General features: G+C 38.6%; 1 protein-coding gene across 3 annotated transcripts in view; it reads right to left on the reverse strand.

The window, feature by feature from the left end:
* Positions 1 to 4,901: 4,901 nt before the first annotated feature.
* CNOT6 (CCR4-NOT transcription complex subunit 6) overlaps positions 4,902 to 19,434 on the reverse strand; it is a 32,676-nt gene continuing 18,143 nt past the window's right edge. For 2 of the 3 annotated variants that reach the window (XM_021552270.3, XM_021552269.3), the window contains 9 exons: positions 16,837 to 16,922; positions 15,758 to 15,862; positions 15,598 to 15,666; positions 14,034 to 14,191; positions 13,369 to 13,523; positions 12,220 to 12,374; positions 11,053 to 11,283; positions 9,636 to 9,838; positions 4,902 to 8,992 (listed from right to left, as the gene is read on the reverse strand). In XM_021552270.3, the coding sequence (XP_021407945.1) occupies positions 8,780 to 8,992; positions 9,636 to 9,838; positions 11,053 to 11,283; positions 12,220 to 12,374; positions 13,369 to 13,523; positions 14,034 to 14,191; positions 15,598 to 15,666; positions 15,758 to 15,862; positions 16,837 to 16,922 (1,375 nt within the window). In that variant the 3' untranslated portion in view covers positions 4,902 to 8,779. The remainder of the gene's footprint in view (positions 8,993 to 9,635; positions 9,839 to 11,052; positions 11,284 to 12,219; positions 12,375 to 13,368; positions 13,524 to 14,033; positions 14,192 to 15,597; positions 15,667 to 15,757; positions 15,863 to 16,836; positions 16,923 to 19,434) is intronic. The other variant, XM_021552271.3, reaches the window with a different exon arrangement.

Here is a 19,434-nt window from a genome sequence, read left to right on the forward strand (position 1 = left end):
GAAAATTACCTGGTCATCTCAGACAGGCAGAAGTAATCTTCGGGTCTGTGCCTAAAAATGAAGGCCTCCTTCCTACAGTCCATTGCAAAGAATACAAACTAGAAAGAAATACATTTAAATATCACCCCATTAGGCTGGGCAAAATTTGTGATGCCCATTGTATTCCAAATTTTTATAGTATCATAGAATGGTTTGGACCTTAAAGATCATCTTATTCCAGCTGCCTGCAATGGGCAGGGACACCTTCCACTAGACCAGGTTTCTCCAAGTCCCATCCAGCCTGACCTTGAATATTTCCAGGGATGGAGCAGCCCCAGCTTCTCTGGGAATCTTTGTCAGGGCCTCACAGGGAAGAACTTCTTCCTAAAAGCCAATATAACCCTGCCCTCTGTCAGTTTGCAGCCACTCATTTTTGTATTTGCTGCCCAAAACTGACAAAGAAACAAACCCTCCCCAAATCACATTTCGTTGCACCCAATGCTAATTCTAGCAATATAATTTCAAAAGGAAATTCAAAATGTTTTTATCACTTTCCTTTTCCCTGTTCTTCCAGAAATAGCAATGGCTAATATGGTCTGTCTCACTTTGTCAGACTTTGAGTCTTTTGGGGGCTGTGAGGTCCCAGCTATCAAACCAAACATTGTAATTAGCGTTTACTAGAATTCTTCCCTTTCCCATCAACAGTATCAAGCACCACATTTACACAGTAGTTTGTCACACATAATTCGGTTTTTTAAGAGAGGTGTTTTTTGCACATCCTGACCCAAACGAGCTCCCAAGGTCTCTCAGCTCCAACAGACAAGACAGACTTAGTGTGGATCAGAATGTTTGCAGATGCATTTAAGAAGTCATTGCTCTCAGAACCTTGTACAGAGTGTTCCAGGCCAGAAGTACAGTACCTTTAAAATCACTATGAAAACAAAGCACTGCACCACACACATTCCTTGTCCTGGGCACAGGAGGGAACCAGCCCAGCTGACAGCCTGAAGGCACGTTGCTCATCCTGCTGTGGAAAGGAGCTCCAGCACAACAAGGCCATGGCTCTGTACCCTCCTCAGGCCATTTGATCTGCCTCAATGCAGAGCAGTTTTACCCTTGCTAAAGTCCCTCAGCTCATGGGATGAAAATTCTCACCTGCAGGACAACAGGGAGTAGAACCAATCCCAGAGTCCAAGCTGGGGACTGCAGGTGTGACCTGCTCCACCCCCCAGACACCCAGGAGCTTCAGTTAATTGCTGGGTTTTGGAATTATTTCTGCTTTCTGTAGAATGGGAATCATTCCTACTTAGGGAAAGAAGATCCATAGGATTACCCAAATATATAAGAAAAAAATAATTATATAGAAACAGACCTTTCAGAGCAAGAAAAAAAATCACAGAGATAAAAGAGGAATATGTGTTGCAGTGCCAGGTGGCTCTTTCTCTTTGGTCATCTCACCAGTTCCTACAGGACATGAGTAATACATGGACAAACGTAAGGGAAAGGCTGGCTGACTCCTGAGGCTGATGTATCAAGTTGAAACTGCAGTTTTCACACTCTCAAATTGAAAGTCTAATTAAATTGTACAGCCACGCCAGAGACTTGGCACTGGACCCAGCAAAAATGCAAAGTCAGTTCAGTGGGATGTGAATCCTGTGTTGGGTGCCACAGGTCAGACACTGCCCTGATGCCTGCAGGGCTCTGGGGAGTTTGGACAGGTCTCAGGGAAGACAGGCTGTTCCACATGCACACTGGTAACTTCATTTTTCTGTGCTCCTGATTGTGTTTTCCCAGTGAAAGCCCAGTGGAGTCAATGGAAAATTTCCTGTTGGCTGTTTGGGCCAGGACCCAAATTTCTACCTTTTGTTAATCTCTCTCCTCCCTCACTGGTGTGTGGATAAACGATTCCACCTGAGGGAGAAAATGCTACACATGGTAATCCCAATCCTTCCTGCAGTCTATCACCTCAATTTATACTAGAAATATTCCTAGTTTACTACCTGCAAGCATTAGCAGGCATAGCTCCCACTTACACAGGGTGCAGTCTCTCAGAGAACAGCTAAGGCACTAAAAACCTTCAGCTGCCTCACACACCAACTTAAAACACTGCAAAGGATGTGAAAATACATAAATTTGTGAAGTCAGAGCAGTTGAAGGAAAAGCGCGTTTGATTTGATCTTGTCTCACTGGGCAATGCATGCAGGGTTTTACTGGGTGTTGCTGTTATTACTCACAGGAAAACTGGCCAGCCATTAACCAGCCCTGCCAAGCCCACCATGCCCCAGGTGCCACAGCTAAACAGCTTTTAAATCCCTCCAGGGATGGCCACGCCATCACTTCTCTGGGAAGCCTGTTCCAAAGCTTAATAACCCTTTCAATGAAGAAATTTCTAGAGAAATCTAATATCCAATGCAAACTTTTCCTGACAGACCATTTCCCCTTGTCCTGTTGCTGGCTGCCTGCGAGAAGAAACCAACCCCCACCTGGCTCCAGCCTCCTCCCAGAGAGCTGTAGGGTGAGGGGAGGTTTCCCCTGAAGATCACTTTTCAGAGGCAGGCAAATACTCACTATCTCCATTGGTTTCCTTTGCACAGTACCCTGCAATTCCTCTTTCTGAGCTGCAGCAGCTGTTCCATGGCTGGCAGCACATGCACCCAAGACAGCCGAGTGCACAAGCGTGGCGAGGCCTTGGTTCCCAGAACCCCACCACCACGCTGGCCACCAAGCACTCTCACAAGCCACTGGAGACTGGCATGTTCCCAGAGACCAGAAAACTGCAGACAAAACTTAAACTATATTAAAAAAAAAAAAAAAAAAAAATTGTAGCCTTATCAAGTGACCGATGTGTTACTTAAATCTCTGTGGTCACCAAAACCCAGAAGGAGGGAATGCATATTTTTATTTTCTGTAGTGTGTGCTTTCTTACAATAAATATCTAGCATTTTAAAATAAACCAGTGCTGTCCACTAGGAAGATTTAACCAAGATGTACCCTCTTATCTTTTAAAACTGATAAATTGTGAGAACAGTAGGCTTATTTTGGAATAAAAAAATATTCAAGTGTGCAAATGTTCCCTATAAATAGCTTAATTAGATTTAGTTTTCCATACTGAGTGAGGGAACATTTAGAGGGTAAACCATTACTGCCTTTGGGTTAGGAAAGGATGAAAAGCAAGAAAAGAACCAGAACACTCACCTTTAGTGAAGCATGGCTTCTCCCAAGAGGTCACTTCATGTACCTGGCTGAATCTTTTCCTTCCCACTTACCTTTTTCTCTTTGGGCTCAATTCCACAGGTTTTAAGGCTCCTCTGCTTCACCAGTACCAGTAGAAAAGACAAGCCATACTGTAAACTACTTTGATTTGGGAGATTCTCACCCTAGAAGGCCCAAATCCAACTTTTTTACATTACTGAAGAGATAGTGGACATGGGGTATGAAGGACCAGTAACCAGAGTCTGACCAGAGAGATTGTGTAGTCAATTCTATTAAAATAGCTCCAGTTATTTTACTGTGAGTTAAACAAAGACAAGGTTTTTTTGACCTGGCTGAGGATGACAGGACACAGGCTCAGTTCAGTTCTCTGCCTTTGAGGAGAGGTGCTGTTTTCTCTCCATTCTCTGACAAGGACACTGGCCTCTCTATTAGTTTTGGCAGTTTCCCTACAAACAGCTCTCCCCATACTTACATGTCAGGTTTGGAGACACTATTTAGGAGCTTGTAAACTCCAGTCTAGAACCACGTAACAACTGTACTCATCTGAAAACATAACCTGAAGTAGATTAATGCAACAAGGGAAGGCCCTACTGAATAACTTTGTCACCAAGGACCAAGTGGGTCCCTTTCATTCCCATCATGACAGCTGGATTTATAAAACCAGTATTAATTGGCATGAATGTAACCTAACCAAATACTGCCAACTAGAAAAGGTTCATCCCTGGGCCTGAATGCCCACAAATATTCTTCAGAATAATTCTACAAGCCACACTTTGTGCATGCACTGAGGTAGGGTCAGGCTGTGTGCAGCTGAATTCTGTGTTTCCCGCACCATCTAGTGGCAATCCTGCAAATGTGCTGGGAGCTGACATCTCACCCAACACATAAAACCAAAGAGAAATCACAGCTAGGCTTGCAAGGGACCCATCACACTGCTGGGGACTTACAGCTGCTTCAAGAGAGCACATTTTAAACCTACAACAAGCTAAACATTCTGAGGCCTGTGGTATTTATTGGAACATGGAACTAGGTAATTTATTTCACAGGAAAGCAGCACCAACATACTGAACACAGGCTCTAGGAGGGCAGTGGTGCCAGGGGAAGTATTGGGTGCTTCAGTGCTCCACACACACGAGTGTTCTCAGGTGTCTGATGTTCCCTGCTGCAAGTGATGGGAACAAATGTGGTGAGGCTGCTCTGTTACAGACACCGAGACAGTGTCACCTGCAGAGAAAGAACGGGCATGAAAATACACCAAGGACAAGAGTTTGCTGAATCTCATTCCTGAAAAAGCTGAAAAAGTCTTCACTTTTGTTTCCCTCCCCTAGTAAACTGAATATTTGAATCCCTTCCTGCTGTCAGACCCCAAGTTTACTTTGTGCTTCTGGAGCAGTAAGAGGAAGGAAGGAGCAGGGTCCACAGGACTGAGACAAAACCTCCACTGCACAACTGACCTTACAGACTGACCTGGAAGGTCAGAGGATGGCCAGCTATGAAAACAAGGAGTTGAGCTCAGAGTAGGTTTGGACAGGGTTCTCCACAAGCTCTGGAGGCACTTCTGATCATGCCTTCACTTTGCAATCCAAACCCAACTGACCAGAGTGGAGTTTTGGTGTGCAGATCTCAAAAGCAGCAGGAAGCACAGAGATGTAACTCTTGAGGAAGGTATTTACAAATCAAGTTAAAATATGAATTAGACTTCAAGAAGGTTTGAAACAGATACTGGATTTATTGGTCAGCTATGAGTAGGAAAATACATTGGTAAAGAAAAAGAAGACCCTGTATATAAATATAATACTAACTAGTTAAAATTTGACCAAGAAGAAAGTTCCACTGAAGAGAACAGTAAAAGCCCTTGTTTACCATCAGACCATATTCAGTTTCCCATTTATCTTATTGAAGAGCTGCCTATAGACAAATGCAACATTCTTTGAGCTTAGTGCAGATAATGTGCTGGTTTTTGTTACATGAATGGTAAACAAGAGTTAGTCCAGTGCATTACACATTATACAGAAGTACTGTGAATAAAGACTAAGATATTCTATTTTAGACACTACTTAAACATACCAAGACACTTAAGTGTTACAAATTTATGCAACCAAAAGAAAAGAATAGCAGTTAACATACTAAAAAATACTGTGTCCGGCTGGATGAGAAAGGCTTTGCTACTGAAGCGGTTAACTGAACTTTTCAAAGTTTTACAGTGTAATTAGTTTTCTTTTCCCCCTCCCCCACAATGGTGTTGCAATTATTTTGTCTTTCATACAGGTTTTGCATGGTTGAAAAAGCAAAGCATAAGCTATTTTCTAAACCTGCTATTAAAGAAAAAAACAACACAACCTTGAAAGATTTGCTGAAGTTACATCAAAGATGCATACAATGTTCTTAAAATCAGTTCAGTCAAATGCTATCCAAATTTACCTTTAATTTAAAGCTGCTAAAAGCACAAAATAATTACAACACACACCAATATATATGCTCTTTTGCCCCCTACTTGTGTTATGTTAAAAGCAGTAACTTGTGGTATTAGTCTTGTACTCTAAAACAATTGTTTTATTTAAGGGTGTAATTCAATTTACACTTTGACACCCAGAACTCTTGGTAAATGTAAATAAAACTAGACAAGATATGGCAGAGTGTACTTTAAGTGGAAAAAAGCCTGGTCTTACCTAAATAAATCCTTTCAACCCCAAGGATGTCCTGTGACTTTTGCTGTATGTGCTTTTAGAACAAGAACACTGAAGGTACATTATGGCAACACCCAAAACCACCTCGAATAAAAATATTGCAAATAACCATTTCATGTTATAAACTATGAAGCAAACATTTTGATTTTGTGAAGACACGGTTTATTGCCTTATTCTATGTTATAGCTGGAAATTGAGACTTTTGAGTTAGATTTGTTTGACACAAGAATGTATTTTCTTTGAGAGATTGTTTGACAAATATCTCAGCTCTGTTTTGGTGCCATCTGGTCTTTCCCTATTTTCAAAACATTTCTCCTTCCTTCCTTCAGCCCCCGAGTCACAGCTGCTGTCCAGTTAAAACCCAGTGAAGTCAAAAGAGTGTCTTCAATGGATTCAGAGGGTTTTCAATCAGGACCTGATGGACTACTAAAAAAGCTGGAGGAAATAGTTATTCAAATGGACCCTTAGACCATAAGGTGACTAAGCAGGAACAGTTGTGTCTCCAAAAGCACAAGGGGCCATATTTTCACATGCCGTCATAAATTCAAATATTTTTTAAGACTAAGCAATAGAGGAGAACACATACTGGATAAAGCTCAAACCTTTAGAATCTAACAAGTGCACTCAAGCTCCAGCATCTATTAAAGTAAATTATCCCCCTCTAAAAAAATACAAAATGAGTAAGTGCTTCCCTTCCCCTTCTGTAAAGCTTTCTGGACTCCTTACACAATCCAGATATCAGAAAAGAAAAATAGTTTGCTTAGTCTGACAAGCTAAATTGGCTCATCATTACTGGAAATTGTCATGATGTACATTACCAAGACATCATTAAGGAAACATGAGTAAAACACCTTTTATTCACACTTTACAAAAAAACCCCAAAAAACAAACAGAAAAAAATAACACTACGCATTAAATCTACTACAGCAATACTACCAGCATTTCAATGTACTGATTATAAACTGGACATGTTTGGTGTTTTTACAACTAAAACCAAAACAAGATAACCCCAAGAGATCAGGTCCCAGACAAGGATTCAAGATCAAAAATTCTCGTATTGAAATTTTAAAATGTATATTTTACACATCCGAACTGTTTGCAATTTTTTCTTTGAGCTTAAAACAGAACGGTTTGAGCACACTTATGTGCCGACTACTTTTCAATAAAATTTTGAATCATTATTACCAATCCATTCTCTTATATATAAAAAATTCACAATATTTAGAAAGTTTTCTCTTAATGCTCAGTGTCCTTTTGCTTCCCTGCCCGCAGCTGAAACAAAAGCTGTTTAAGACCAAGCTCTATCTCCATTATTATTTTTTTTAATTTTTTTACATTTATTATTCAAGTTGTATTAGCTTAAGGAGATGATGAATTCTCCCTTTCAGGATACAAATAGACAAGTTAAATTTTTAAGCTGTTATATACTTGGCTTCATGACACAAATGGCACTGAGGGTACACTATAACTTCGGTCTTGCTTGACACTTTAAAATAAGACTTGGTCACTTTAAAATATGATCTGAAGAATTGTCTTTGGGACCTGTATTGAAGATGCATTTATTTTACACTGCTTCATTAATAGAAAATGTAGGGCTAGGTTTTTATCTTCAAGGAATTATACTTGCAGAAACTGAGGAACACACAAACGAAAGAGAATCCACATGATAGTAACTCTTAGTGGGAAAAACGGCACTGTGCAATGACACTGAAAGAAGCAGTGCATGGGCATTAAAAGCTAGAAACTGTGTACCCATAACCTGAACATGTTCCAAAGTGTGATATTCAATGCTTCACAAAGGAAAAAAGATGCCACAGCTTATACAAAAGTATCTTCATAAAATTTTCACAAGTGTTAACATTATTTAAAAAAATAAAAGAGGATGCACAGGATCTCTCTGCATGCACAGGCAGTGCTAGTTGAGAACAAATTTAAGCAGGCACAGTGGAGATAGGACAAATATTTAAAACAGAAATGAAGAAGCTGTACACAAGTATCGCTAGATTTTACTTCAAAGTTAGAGATGAGAAAAATGTCTGAGTGTGTACACATCAGCAATAACTTTCAATCCATACAGGTCTACTTATATTCACTGCTCAGCTTATCTGTTCTGTGAGAACTCCATGCCTCTTTCTTTTTTTATCAGAAATAGAATGTATTTTGTTATCTCTGTAAGATACTAGTCTTTTATAGGTTTGGATTTTGAAAGCAACGTTCTCAATTGAACATAAAAAGTAGTATAAAAGGGCTAACGAAACCCTAACAGTGCAAATCATTAGCAGAGAAAACCTGTGACAACCTCTTTTACACGCTGGCCTTTATAACACATGAAAACAGATAAAAATTTAGCCTTAGTTTACAATACAATCATTTTCCAAATCTGATTTTTCTTTTTTTTTTTTTAAAGTACAAAATCTCATAAATCAGGTTTTCTGTTGTTCATATACAATCAATAAAGGCTAAATTCAAATTCTATATTTTACAAACAAGTCTGAAAAAGGAGGGAGTGAAGTACGGAGAATGTTCTGTGGATGTTCCTACTGGCCTCAAAAAAGTAGTGCTACAGATAACTGTGCAAAGAGAATACACTGTATAACAATTCCCTATTTCAAGGCATGAAAATGTCACGTTGGAGAAAAGAAACACAAAGGTTAATTGTAATGTATTAAAGAAAGGTGCAAATGCACCAATCGCTGTGGAACAGTATACAAAGTATATTGGGCTCAGAATTGTGTCTGTTGATAGCACCTGGCTTTTACTATGTCTTTAGCAAATAATTAGATTTAAGATTAAGATTATTAAGAAAAAAAAAAATCCCTGTTGGCCATACCTCACTCCTCTATATTCAGATTTTACAATTGTACAAGTTAGATTGAGGTTGCCCTCTAAAATGTATTTGACTACCTCCTGCCAGAGAGATGGATTCCATTTACAGGAGGCAGGAAAGGCAGCAAAAGCTCCAGTTGTGCAAAAAGTGAGAAGTGGTCAGAAGGGATGAGTGGATGTGGACAACCACTTATATTGTTCTCTATTAACCAATGATGATCCAAAGGTCCAAGAATGCCAAGAATGTTTAGCTGAGGTTTAGAGTAGAAGATGTAATCAATAATACCCTAAAACAGGAGGAAAAAAAAATATTATTGTTAGCATTTATTCTTGTCTCAAGTTATTATTCCAAGCAAGAGGATAGCTCAGTGTTACAAGTAATGAAAGATCCCATTCCTTCTCTATAGAACACCACAATTTAGGAGATTTCTTCTTTCTATATCCAGTGGGATGCTCAATATAGATTAGGAAAACAAAAGAAAAGGCCACCCTTTATCACTTCTGCTATGCTTTTGTGGGAGGTCCAATCTCCTAGAGAGCTTCAAATCACACCTTTCACTGATTTTGAAGAGTTAAAAAACAATCTTTGTTTTCCCTGGGCAACAGAGACCTCAGACTTTTCCAGAAGCAACATGGATTATTTCCTTGCACTTAAACTGTCAAGTGCCCCTGTCATTTAGCATAGTATCAAAACTGTTTACAGGGAAGGTTAAAAGCACCCCAACTCTTGTAAAGCTATTTCAAGTTATTAAAAAGAAGAAGATGGTTTCTAGGAGACTGAAGTGTTGGGCATTCTAGTTTGCTATGTTTTAAGTATAAACTTGGTGAACTTAGCTACACAGATTAACTTATATAACAACTTCATAGAGCAAATCACACTAGTTACACTTGAAAATGGAAAACATTTCTGAAATACAAGCAAGTCCTTACCTTGAAGTCAAATGTGTAATTTGTATAAGGCATTAGACCATTCTCATAGGCACTCTTCAACTTGAAACCATGTGTAATTCTTCCATTTGTTGTCCCATTTTTTCCATTACAGCTGAAGTTAGTAAGACTTTCATTGTATCTCAGTTCCTTAAAATCTTTGTGGTTTGTTTCCACTCCACCAGTGCTCAAGTACTCAACAACACCTATGAGGAGACACATTACGAACAAGAAGGTATTAACAAACATTCAGCAAATAAGTGTAAGTACTTGAAGTCAGACATGCAACTTTGGGCTTTATATAACCAAAACCTTAACAATACACAGTACAAATCAACAGCAGTTCTTTTAAAATACTGCAGGACAATGTGTATCAAGAGCAAAAGTCACCTAGAACAAAGAGACACACTTTGATTAGAAAAAAAATAGAAGATTAACAAGGCATAGATTGGGAAGGGGAAGATGAAAAAAATCAGAAGTAAAATTCTATCAATGCTAATTATTGGCTGCCTCTTCTTGCTTTTATGCTCAGGTCTTGCCATTTAATGTTCTTCAGCTAAAGTGCTGCAAAAAAGCCAACTTCTGAAACACTACTTCAAAAGAAGTTACCTTTAAAAAGGCTGCAAAGCCAAATTGATTAGATTTGTGTCACATAAAACTGATTGTGCCTCAATTTCAGAATAGCTGTGTTAAAGTTCTGGAAGGTAAAAGAAGCAGTCAAACTGTTCCAAAGACACAATGAGACATGTGAACTGGTCATTGCAATCATCACTAGTGATACTGGCCTTCCTGGGATCAAAAAGAATGCCATTTTCATTACTGATGAGCAATAACTGCTCCTTAAAATCTTAACAATGTTGAGAGTTGCCAAGATGAAGCCAAAAGGAAGGGGACCAGGAATGGAGGTGAAGGATGGCTCTTGTCAGCCAGGCACCTGGGCAAGCAAAGTGGCAGTCACTAAATATGTTCTTTCCCTGCACTTTATAAAGTTGCCACCAAGCCAAGAAACAAAGTCCCATTCTGGTAAAGAGTTCTGGAAAGTCCCCTTCTGAAGGGGATGTATTGAATTTTAGAAGTTCTAAAACATGAAGAAAATGATTGTATGGTAGCAAATTTAAAGCATATTCTTTTCACACTTGAGAAAACCGAATTATCAGCAACATACGGACGTTTCCAGTTAGTTTTGGAAGATATTTTAAAATACAGGAACAAACAGGGAACAAAATCACAGTGGAAATGCTTTTTAAAGACCAGACACAGTTCTACTACAACACAAGCAATATGGTCACTCACAAATGAAACAGTTCTCTCTCCTCAGCACCTATAGAGTTTGTATTATCAAACAATGCATTCTATGAACAGAAACTTACAATTGTTGCACACTTGAAACAGTCTAAAGAATAATAAATAGAACTCTTACCAGAGTCTGGTAGAGAATTGAGATCTGCACACAGTACAAGTGGAATGGTTCCAAGTTCTCCCGAAACACCAGGTTTGAGACTACGAGAAGCTTTATCAATAATGTTCTTTACCTCGGACAGGAACATCATAGTCTGAACCAGCTTCACATCAGAATAATCTGGGTCCCAATGCATATGTGCATTAGCTACAAGAACTAGCTGCTTTTCCATCCCAAGATGTGGCTTTCCAGCTAAAATTTGAAATCAGTTATTTATTTAAAATCAGTCAGCAACAGAAAATACTATTAGGAAAATTTAAACAAAATGTTTAAGGGGACAAAAAAATAAAATAGCAGTATGACTTCAAGAGGGTTAAAACCATTTGAATGAAGAGGGTCAGATAACTCCTATTTAACATGGGTTTTAGTTGATAGAAAGCATTAGGAATGGTATTTCACATTCAAGACCTTTAACAGACTTTTTTGTTACATGTAATGCTTTTGTATTCACTGAAAATTAACATAAGTAATGGATAATCCTAATTACAGGCAAATAATGTTTTTCTAAAAAATTACAGCAGCTTTCCTCAGGCTATGATAGCAAACAGGCTCTGTTCATATCTTATTAGACAGCAAGTTCTATGTTATCTCTCTTGCTGGAAGTGCTTCTTAAAAGGCTTGTTTGCTACCATCTGGATTAATAAATTATCATTTGGATAAATATAATACAGGTTGAGTAGGTTCCCACTGTGATACTTATAAAGTTAATTTACATTTCCTAAATTAAGAATGACGGCAAAACAAAGAGGTTTTTTAGGCATGACAGCAAAGAAAGTAAGTTAAAATGATGGAGTTAGTTGTGTGTTTCTGGATCATGTAACACCACCTGATTCTTTGATACTTGTACATAGTTTTAAGAAAAAAATCCCAAAACCAAACAACAAAATCACTCAAGTTTTTTTATCTTTTTTTCCCTAAAAATACAAGTGGGGCGGGGGGGAAAAAATCATCATTTAAGCAGTATGAATTTTCCCCAAAATCCTCTTTGGAAATAAATTTGTCTGAACATAAGATCTGCAAAGCCAAATTCAATTGCAGAACCTAGTTTCTCTTGTTTATTATAACAAGAGTAGTTTTTTTTAATTTAAAAATACCATTTATTTAAAAAATAAATGAAATGGGACTTACATGACATTTCTATCAATTCCTTTCGCAGTTCTAACAGAACAGCAACTCCAATGTTATCTTTTGTCATAACTCTGTTCAGCATAGCCTCTGAACCTTCTGAGTTTGCCATTGCTAGTTGATTGAACTCAACAGTATGCTTTTGGACCAAAGTGAATCTGAAAGAAAAACATAATATGTAATTTTCAGCAGCCAGATACAGATGGAAATGTTATCAGTAATTCTCCTGTTAATTAAAGCTCAAACATATTTGTGACGTGAAAATCTCAGCCAGTCACATAATTTCATAAAATCCTAAACTGAAGTACAAAACAGATACAGTTTTCATAGCACTTTTATGTAGTTTATAGTACCTCAGTAACAATTACAATATTTTGTTGAGAGAGAGAGAGAGAGAGAGAGAGAGAGAGAGAGAGAGAGAGAGAGAGAGAGAGATTTTAGAGAAGTCATGCTTATTTCTAACTTTGCATCGGTTCCTAGTTCAAATATGCAAATTTAACAGAGAGGAAGTACCTAATTTTCCAAGCCACTAGGCTGCAGACCTGGCACCTACATTTACTTATAGATACACAGGAATGGAAGCAGGAAGGGACATTATTACCATCACATCCAAAGTTGTACAAGTGCAATATGACACAACCAGTAAGTGCTGCAGCTCTTGAATGATTCAGGTTTTTTACAGAAGTGTGCAGTGATCTGATTGCTGCTTGCTTTACCAAAGGCTAATGTATCCAAAAGTCAATGTCATCTGAGGCTTTATTTCTGCAATTTGGGGGATTATAAATCCCTTTACTTAAAAAAAAATACAAAAGGCAAGAAAATCTGCTTCATTTTTCATTATTTCCTTCATTTTCTATTATTACACTCAACAAGTGAAGGATGATTCAGTGAACTCCCAACCAGCACTGCTCAAAGAGAATGAAATCTCATTCAACTCAGTATTTCAAGGTTGAATTTTTATTGCTAGTTCCACACAGAATGATCTCTGTCATATAAACCAGTCTTTCCATGGGTAGGAATGCTCTTATCAAAACCCTGCCTGGCTACAAAAGGACAGTTAAAGCCCAATTGTGTGAATTATAAGATCCCCCTGAGAAATTATGTTAAAGACAGCAAGTCACAAGAGAAGGCTTAGCAAACCACATCACTTACTTTTCTGTTTTGAAAAATATTGCACAACCATCAACATGTTTTCTTTCCTGTTCTGACATTGTCCTAGCTCTAGATTTTGGACTGAAGAATCCATTATAGCCACGTTCTTTCAATTCTACCAGGAAAAAACTGTAGTACTGCTCCGTTTCAACCTCCTGTAAAGTTAAGGCAGCACAGCATGAATGTACTATTAGCAAAATCTAGAAGAAAGATATTATTTAGACTCTTCAGAAGTGTAAATAATTTTCAAATTAGATTTAAGGGGAAAAAAAAATCTAAGAATTAAGTACATCAGAGAATGCAAATTCAAGAGCAATATCCCTATTTTAAGAAAATATAAATGAATTTCTGTAATCCCCGGAGTTATGATTATCTCTAGCCTCTTATTTGAAAATGTGTCAATTACAGCCCTACATACACACACAGGCATAAAGACACCCCCACGAACATTGCTTTGATCAGGGGCTGCTGGTTCCCATTCCAGCTGCAGGGGCTGAGAGCCTTCTTTTGATGTCAAGCAACAAATAATGTTCTAAACATCACTTCTTTTTCTTTTGTTTGCAGGAGGGTTTGGAAACAAACCATTTACTAAAAATACACTTAATGTGAAGAAACCAGCACACAGGAATAGAAAAGGAAAAGAATTAACCATGTATTTTTTTTACCTGCAGACTTATGATGTCAGCATTGCAGCTCAGTATCTCCTGCATAATGGCTTTTTTTCTGTATTCCCAGTTCAAGGCCCAGGATGGACAATAGCCATACAGCTGCCGGGTGGCATATTTGTCACACAGGACATTGTAACACATGACAGAGAACAAGGCTGCAGAACAAGAATTTTATTTACACAATGATAGATTAAAAAAAAAATACAATTATGTTCTTGACTTTTGTCTTCTGCAAATTTATCAATTCACGCTTGATTTGTTTCAACCAAAACACAGCATGTGTATCTCTGCTAAAAAAATTGTGAGTTCTTCTAGGGAGACAAATTACATGTTTGGACTTATGGCAGCTGTCTTCTAGCATTTAATTAGGAAACAAACACCCTACTTTATATGGTTAACACAGTGAAAAGCAGAAAAATGTGTTTTATGCTAAGTGGTGCTGTACTGTGAAAAACCCAAAACAGAGTAAATATATTTGAACACTTGTATTTGCCAGCTACACATACGTCTGCAAGTCTACATTAGATTCTTTAAAATCTACCTTTATTATTGCCACCACAAACTGTAACAGATCCATAGGCAGGGTGAGGATCCTTTCACAACTAGAAAAAGTGTAGGCAAATTAACCCCTCAAATATTTCCACCTCAAAAAGCCATTCAGGCATAGGACAAGAAATATCTCCTCTCCGTATTGAAACAGGGGTAATAATGAGACAGGCTGGGGCAATGTGACAGGTAATCCAGCAGCATGGATTTGGGGGGGTTTGTTTTGCTGAGTTTTTGGGTTTGTTTTGTTTTTAAAAAGCACTTAAAGAATTTGTAGTACAACAATGAGATATTTGGAAGCTCCTCTCAAATGCAGAAAAAAGGAACAAGACCATTGTTTGAAGATGCAGAGAATTGAGGAAAAGAATCTTGGGTTGACTGGGGTCAAAGTCCAACATTTTGAAAACAAATAAATAGATGACAGCAAAACAGAAACTACATTAACATCATGATCTTTGAAGCAATTGTCTTAATAATGGGAGGATTATCAGTCCTGAAAGAGAAGACACTGCAATAATTGAGAAATACACTAAGATTTTTGGTGTGCAGGTAAATAGAAAAGACTGTATTTTAAACAATTTATGCAGGAAAAAAATTAGTAAAGAATTAAACATGACCTGAATCCCAGCAGTAAGAAAATTGCTGAATCAAGGATGATACCCTGGTTACTTAAAACAATTCTACATTTTTTGGAAATCATGCTCAAATGCTTCTATTTTTTAATTCTTCAACAAATGTTAAATTAAGCCTGTTATAATTCCACCATTTAACTAATTGTGGACAACAGTTTCAATTCCTGTGAGGGGGATGTTAATTAAAAATAAATTACTTTAGAGTGAAAGATGGGTAAATCTGGAACAGGTGTTCCAGTTGGGATAGAATGACTTCAGCTGGCTGGTCAGCACTGCAGAGATGATTGGTTAATTTAAGCATTAACTTCTTTTCCAGTAAAGATCAACAGCTTTTATTAAAAGGCAAATAGAAGAAATGAGACATCCTTGAAATGTTACTGTACCTGTTGGTCTTGTACGGTCTGGTTCTTGCAACATAATCCAGGATCTTGGAGGTGGCTGTTCTGTCGAAACTATGGGAACATTTTAAAATAGAGATACAACAAGTGATAATCACATTTATTTAACACAGCAGAAAGAAATGTTTGAAGAATGATCACTTACTTCTTTTTGCAGTACCTGCCAAATTATCAAGCAAATAGTTCAGTAGCCGTCGTGTCCCATCTGGTTCCTGATACAGGTTCAGAATATCCTGTGTAAGTGGGTTTCCTACAAACCAATTCACAGGAATATTGAATAAAATACACAGAACTATTGCAGACTTTTATATCAGTGTTGAAAGCTGACATCTTGGAGACAAGATCTACTACAAACTACTTTGGAATTTCAGATCTCAGGTCTTCAGTCCCACAAAACTCTGGGTGTCTGGACAGCCCTAGTGAAGCTGAACAACATTCCCTGCTGATTCTGCTGTGGGACTGAGCATCCCAAAGGTAGTGCTTGCACTAAGGGCAGTGAAGAACTTGTGTGGTACAACAGGCAGAGCTGATGAGCACAAACACAGGAGTCACCTCTGCTCAGTGTGAAACATCCACCAGCAGTTGATCTGACAGTCACATCTCAGCAGAGACTCTGCCATCTGCTAAACATAAGCAGATTGGACAACACACACTGCAAGTGCCCAGTTTTAAGGGGGAGATAAACAGACTTTTGAGACTTAACTGTGTATAGAGGTTTAGAGACTTAACAGTGTATACAGAGGATATATCTCTCAGTGCTTCTGATTTTGTGACTCAAAATTCCCCAACGTCAGCAATTTTATAGCTAGAATCCATAAAGTTCAGAGGGAAAAAAAAAGGAAAATACTTAAATTGCTGCTTGCATGAACAGCACAGAACCCTGCAGCTGTACAAAGGATGTTCCGTTTCTGGATGTAGATGTACCACAGTTAACCATAGACTATTTCTTAGTTAAAGCAGAAATGCATTCAACCCCATGCAAGCAACAGAAAGCTTCTGCAGAGTCTGCAAAAAGGAAAGGAAACCTCTTTCTATGGGCACTACTCTGCCAAACCTGTTATTTTTCTAAATAATCCCTAAGTAACAGTATTTATAAATGTGGAGTGAGCAGCTACATCTGGATTGCTAATCAGTAACATTTTATGAACCAGCAGACTACAGCCATTACAACTCGGCAGCAGTATCACTAAACAAGCACAGACACCAAGAAAAAAACAGCAGTACCTTTCAGACCCAAAGTCTGTAACTGGAACAGTTTTCCCAGCTCAAAAGGTAAAACTCGTAACAGGTTGTTATTTAAATGTAGTTCCCTGTAGACAAAGCAAGAATCATATGGGTCTGAAAACAGAGTAATGTTTATCTGCAGCAGTAAAAGAACTGAACTAAAAGAGAATCAATATAGTAGCAAACCACAATATTGAAAAATTCAGAGACTAAACAGGAATGGTTAGGGAAATCCTGCTGTACTCAAACACATACACAGACAAAAAATGTTATGTTGAAGTAGAGAAGAAAGGAGCTGTTTGGAGAGTTTATCTTAAACAGTCAGACATTTTGTGAACATTAGCAATAATTAAACACTTTAGTATCTACAAGTGATGATGCAGTAACAGCTCAGACAAACCAGACCATGAAAAAGGTCAGCTGTGATTAAGAAATAAAGAGAAATTTTATCCCTGAAATAAAATTTAAAAATACAGGATCATGGCAGTATGATTACAGCTATGGCATTACCATGCAGTAGTCATTTACAGCAGTAATGTTCTGTTGGCTGGGGTGGTTTTCCTTTCATAAATTCAGTAGTAAGACAAAATATGTGCTTTGAAACTCACAAAACCAATATACAGACAGGAACAGAACTCATGTCCTGAATTCTGATATCCCAACAAATTGGGCATTAAAAATAGACTTTTCACTTTCCTAAATGTATTCCCACTAAGCAGTGAAGACTTTCATAGAACCAATCAATATAAAGCTGCTGCTCAAATGTATTTAGAACTTAGTACCTAGAGACTTGACTAGTATTTCTGGGCAACAAAAAAGAAAAAAAAAATGGAAACCTGGAGGGCAAGAGTTAATTTAACTCTTGTTGATCTCTACAGAACAGCATCTGAGGGTTTCAGTGTCTTTGTTGTCATAAGCAGCCCAGAATTGACCCCAGGATTTGAGGTGTAGTGTCAGCACAGGGGGACAGTCACTGCCCTGGTCCTGCTGCCACACTGTTGCTGATCTGGGCCAGGTGCCATCAGCTTTCTCAGCCACCTGGGCACACCCGGCTCATATTCAGCAGCTGCTGACCACCACCACCAGGTCCTTTCCCACCAGGCAGCTTCCCAGACACTATTCCCCCAAACTGGAGGGTTTGTGACCCCAGCAGCTCCCCTGACTGAACCTCACAGCACTGGCCTTGGCCCATGGATCCAGCCTGTCCTGATCCCTCTGCAGAGCCTTCCTGCCCTCCAGCAGATCAACCCTTCCACCCAGCTCTGTGTCATCTGCAAATGTACTGGGGGTCCACTCAATTTCTTTCAAGCACATCAAGAGGATGTGTTTTACAGCTGAGCTTTCCAAGATAACATGTTACACTGTTTATTTTTCTCTCCTTTTTCTGCAAAGATCAGAAATCCTACTGCTCTGACATCTCGTTTTTCAACTACTTGCAGTAAAAAGGGAGATGAAAGGAGTCTTGGGAGAGCTGCATAGTACAAACCAAACCCAGAGCTCCAGATGTGGGAGCTGGGAGGGCTGTTATCACTTCTCAGTGTTGAGAGCACAAATGATTTCTGTGGCTTGGGATATCAGCAATGCCCAGGTTGAATTACCGTTAGTTTGAACAACTTCCCAGAATTCAGGGGAAGAGTCTGCAGCAACACCAGCCTGGAACACAAAACCCTGGCCCAGATGGGACCTGCAATGTGCTCTCACATAGGATGTGCTTATGGGCTTCTCTTCACTTACACTACAGTGAAAAAAAAATACATGGAACAGCTGCAATTACTGAGGAGCACAATGGGTTCACACACAGCTTTTCACATCTAGAGATCTGGGCTCAACTGCTGGATTTTGGTCATAAATAGAAAGCTTATGTGATCCTAGACCTTAGCTACGCATTTCACATTTACAAGATTTATTTACCCTTCTCTGCTCAGAAGAAACTTAGGACATTCAAGAGCTGAAGCTTCCTAGAATCGGCCAGAATAAATGAGAAAAAGTGTTGGGAAGAAGGCATAATGACTTGACATTACTGATGACTCTGCACTGCTAAGCTATCTCCATGTCACAAGTGTTACATTTACAAAAATGTTTTAAAAAGACTGAAAGAAGGCTAATGAAGTACAAAGATGAATTTGAGACTATTCCAGTAAATTTAGGGCTCCTAGCTCACAATATCCGAGGAGTTGGATAAACAAGAGAAGAAACCTGTTACTAATAACTACTTTTAATTGAAATAGTAACGCAAAGAGCTAGAGCTTAGAACAGACTCCTCTCCAGTTGAAAGCAACTATACAACATGCTACAAAACAGAGCTGCCAATTACACTTCAAAAAGCAAGGTCCCTTTGCTCAGCCTCCAAGGCTGAAGCTTGAACTGCTCTGGAATTTGAGCTTTTAGCACCAATTTAATCAGCTAGTTTAATCCTCTCCAACAGAGCGGACTTTTCTAAAGGGGAGGAAAATGCAATGACAGGTATTTCTATCTGCAAACTTGCTTTGCTTCCAATTTCATGAAAGCTGTGCTGGCAGCCCATTGCTCTGTCACTGCCTTTACTTCTAATAACATTCTTGTTACTTTCAGACTGTATTTTCTGGATTTAAGAAAGCT

The sequence above is a fragment of the Lonchura striata genome, chromosome 15, assembly GCF_046129695.1.
Source record: "Lonchura striata isolate bLonStr1 chromosome 15, bLonStr1.mat, whole genome shotgun sequence".
Lineage (NCBI taxonomy): Eukaryota > Metazoa > Chordata > Aves > Passeriformes > Estrildidae > Lonchura > Lonchura striata.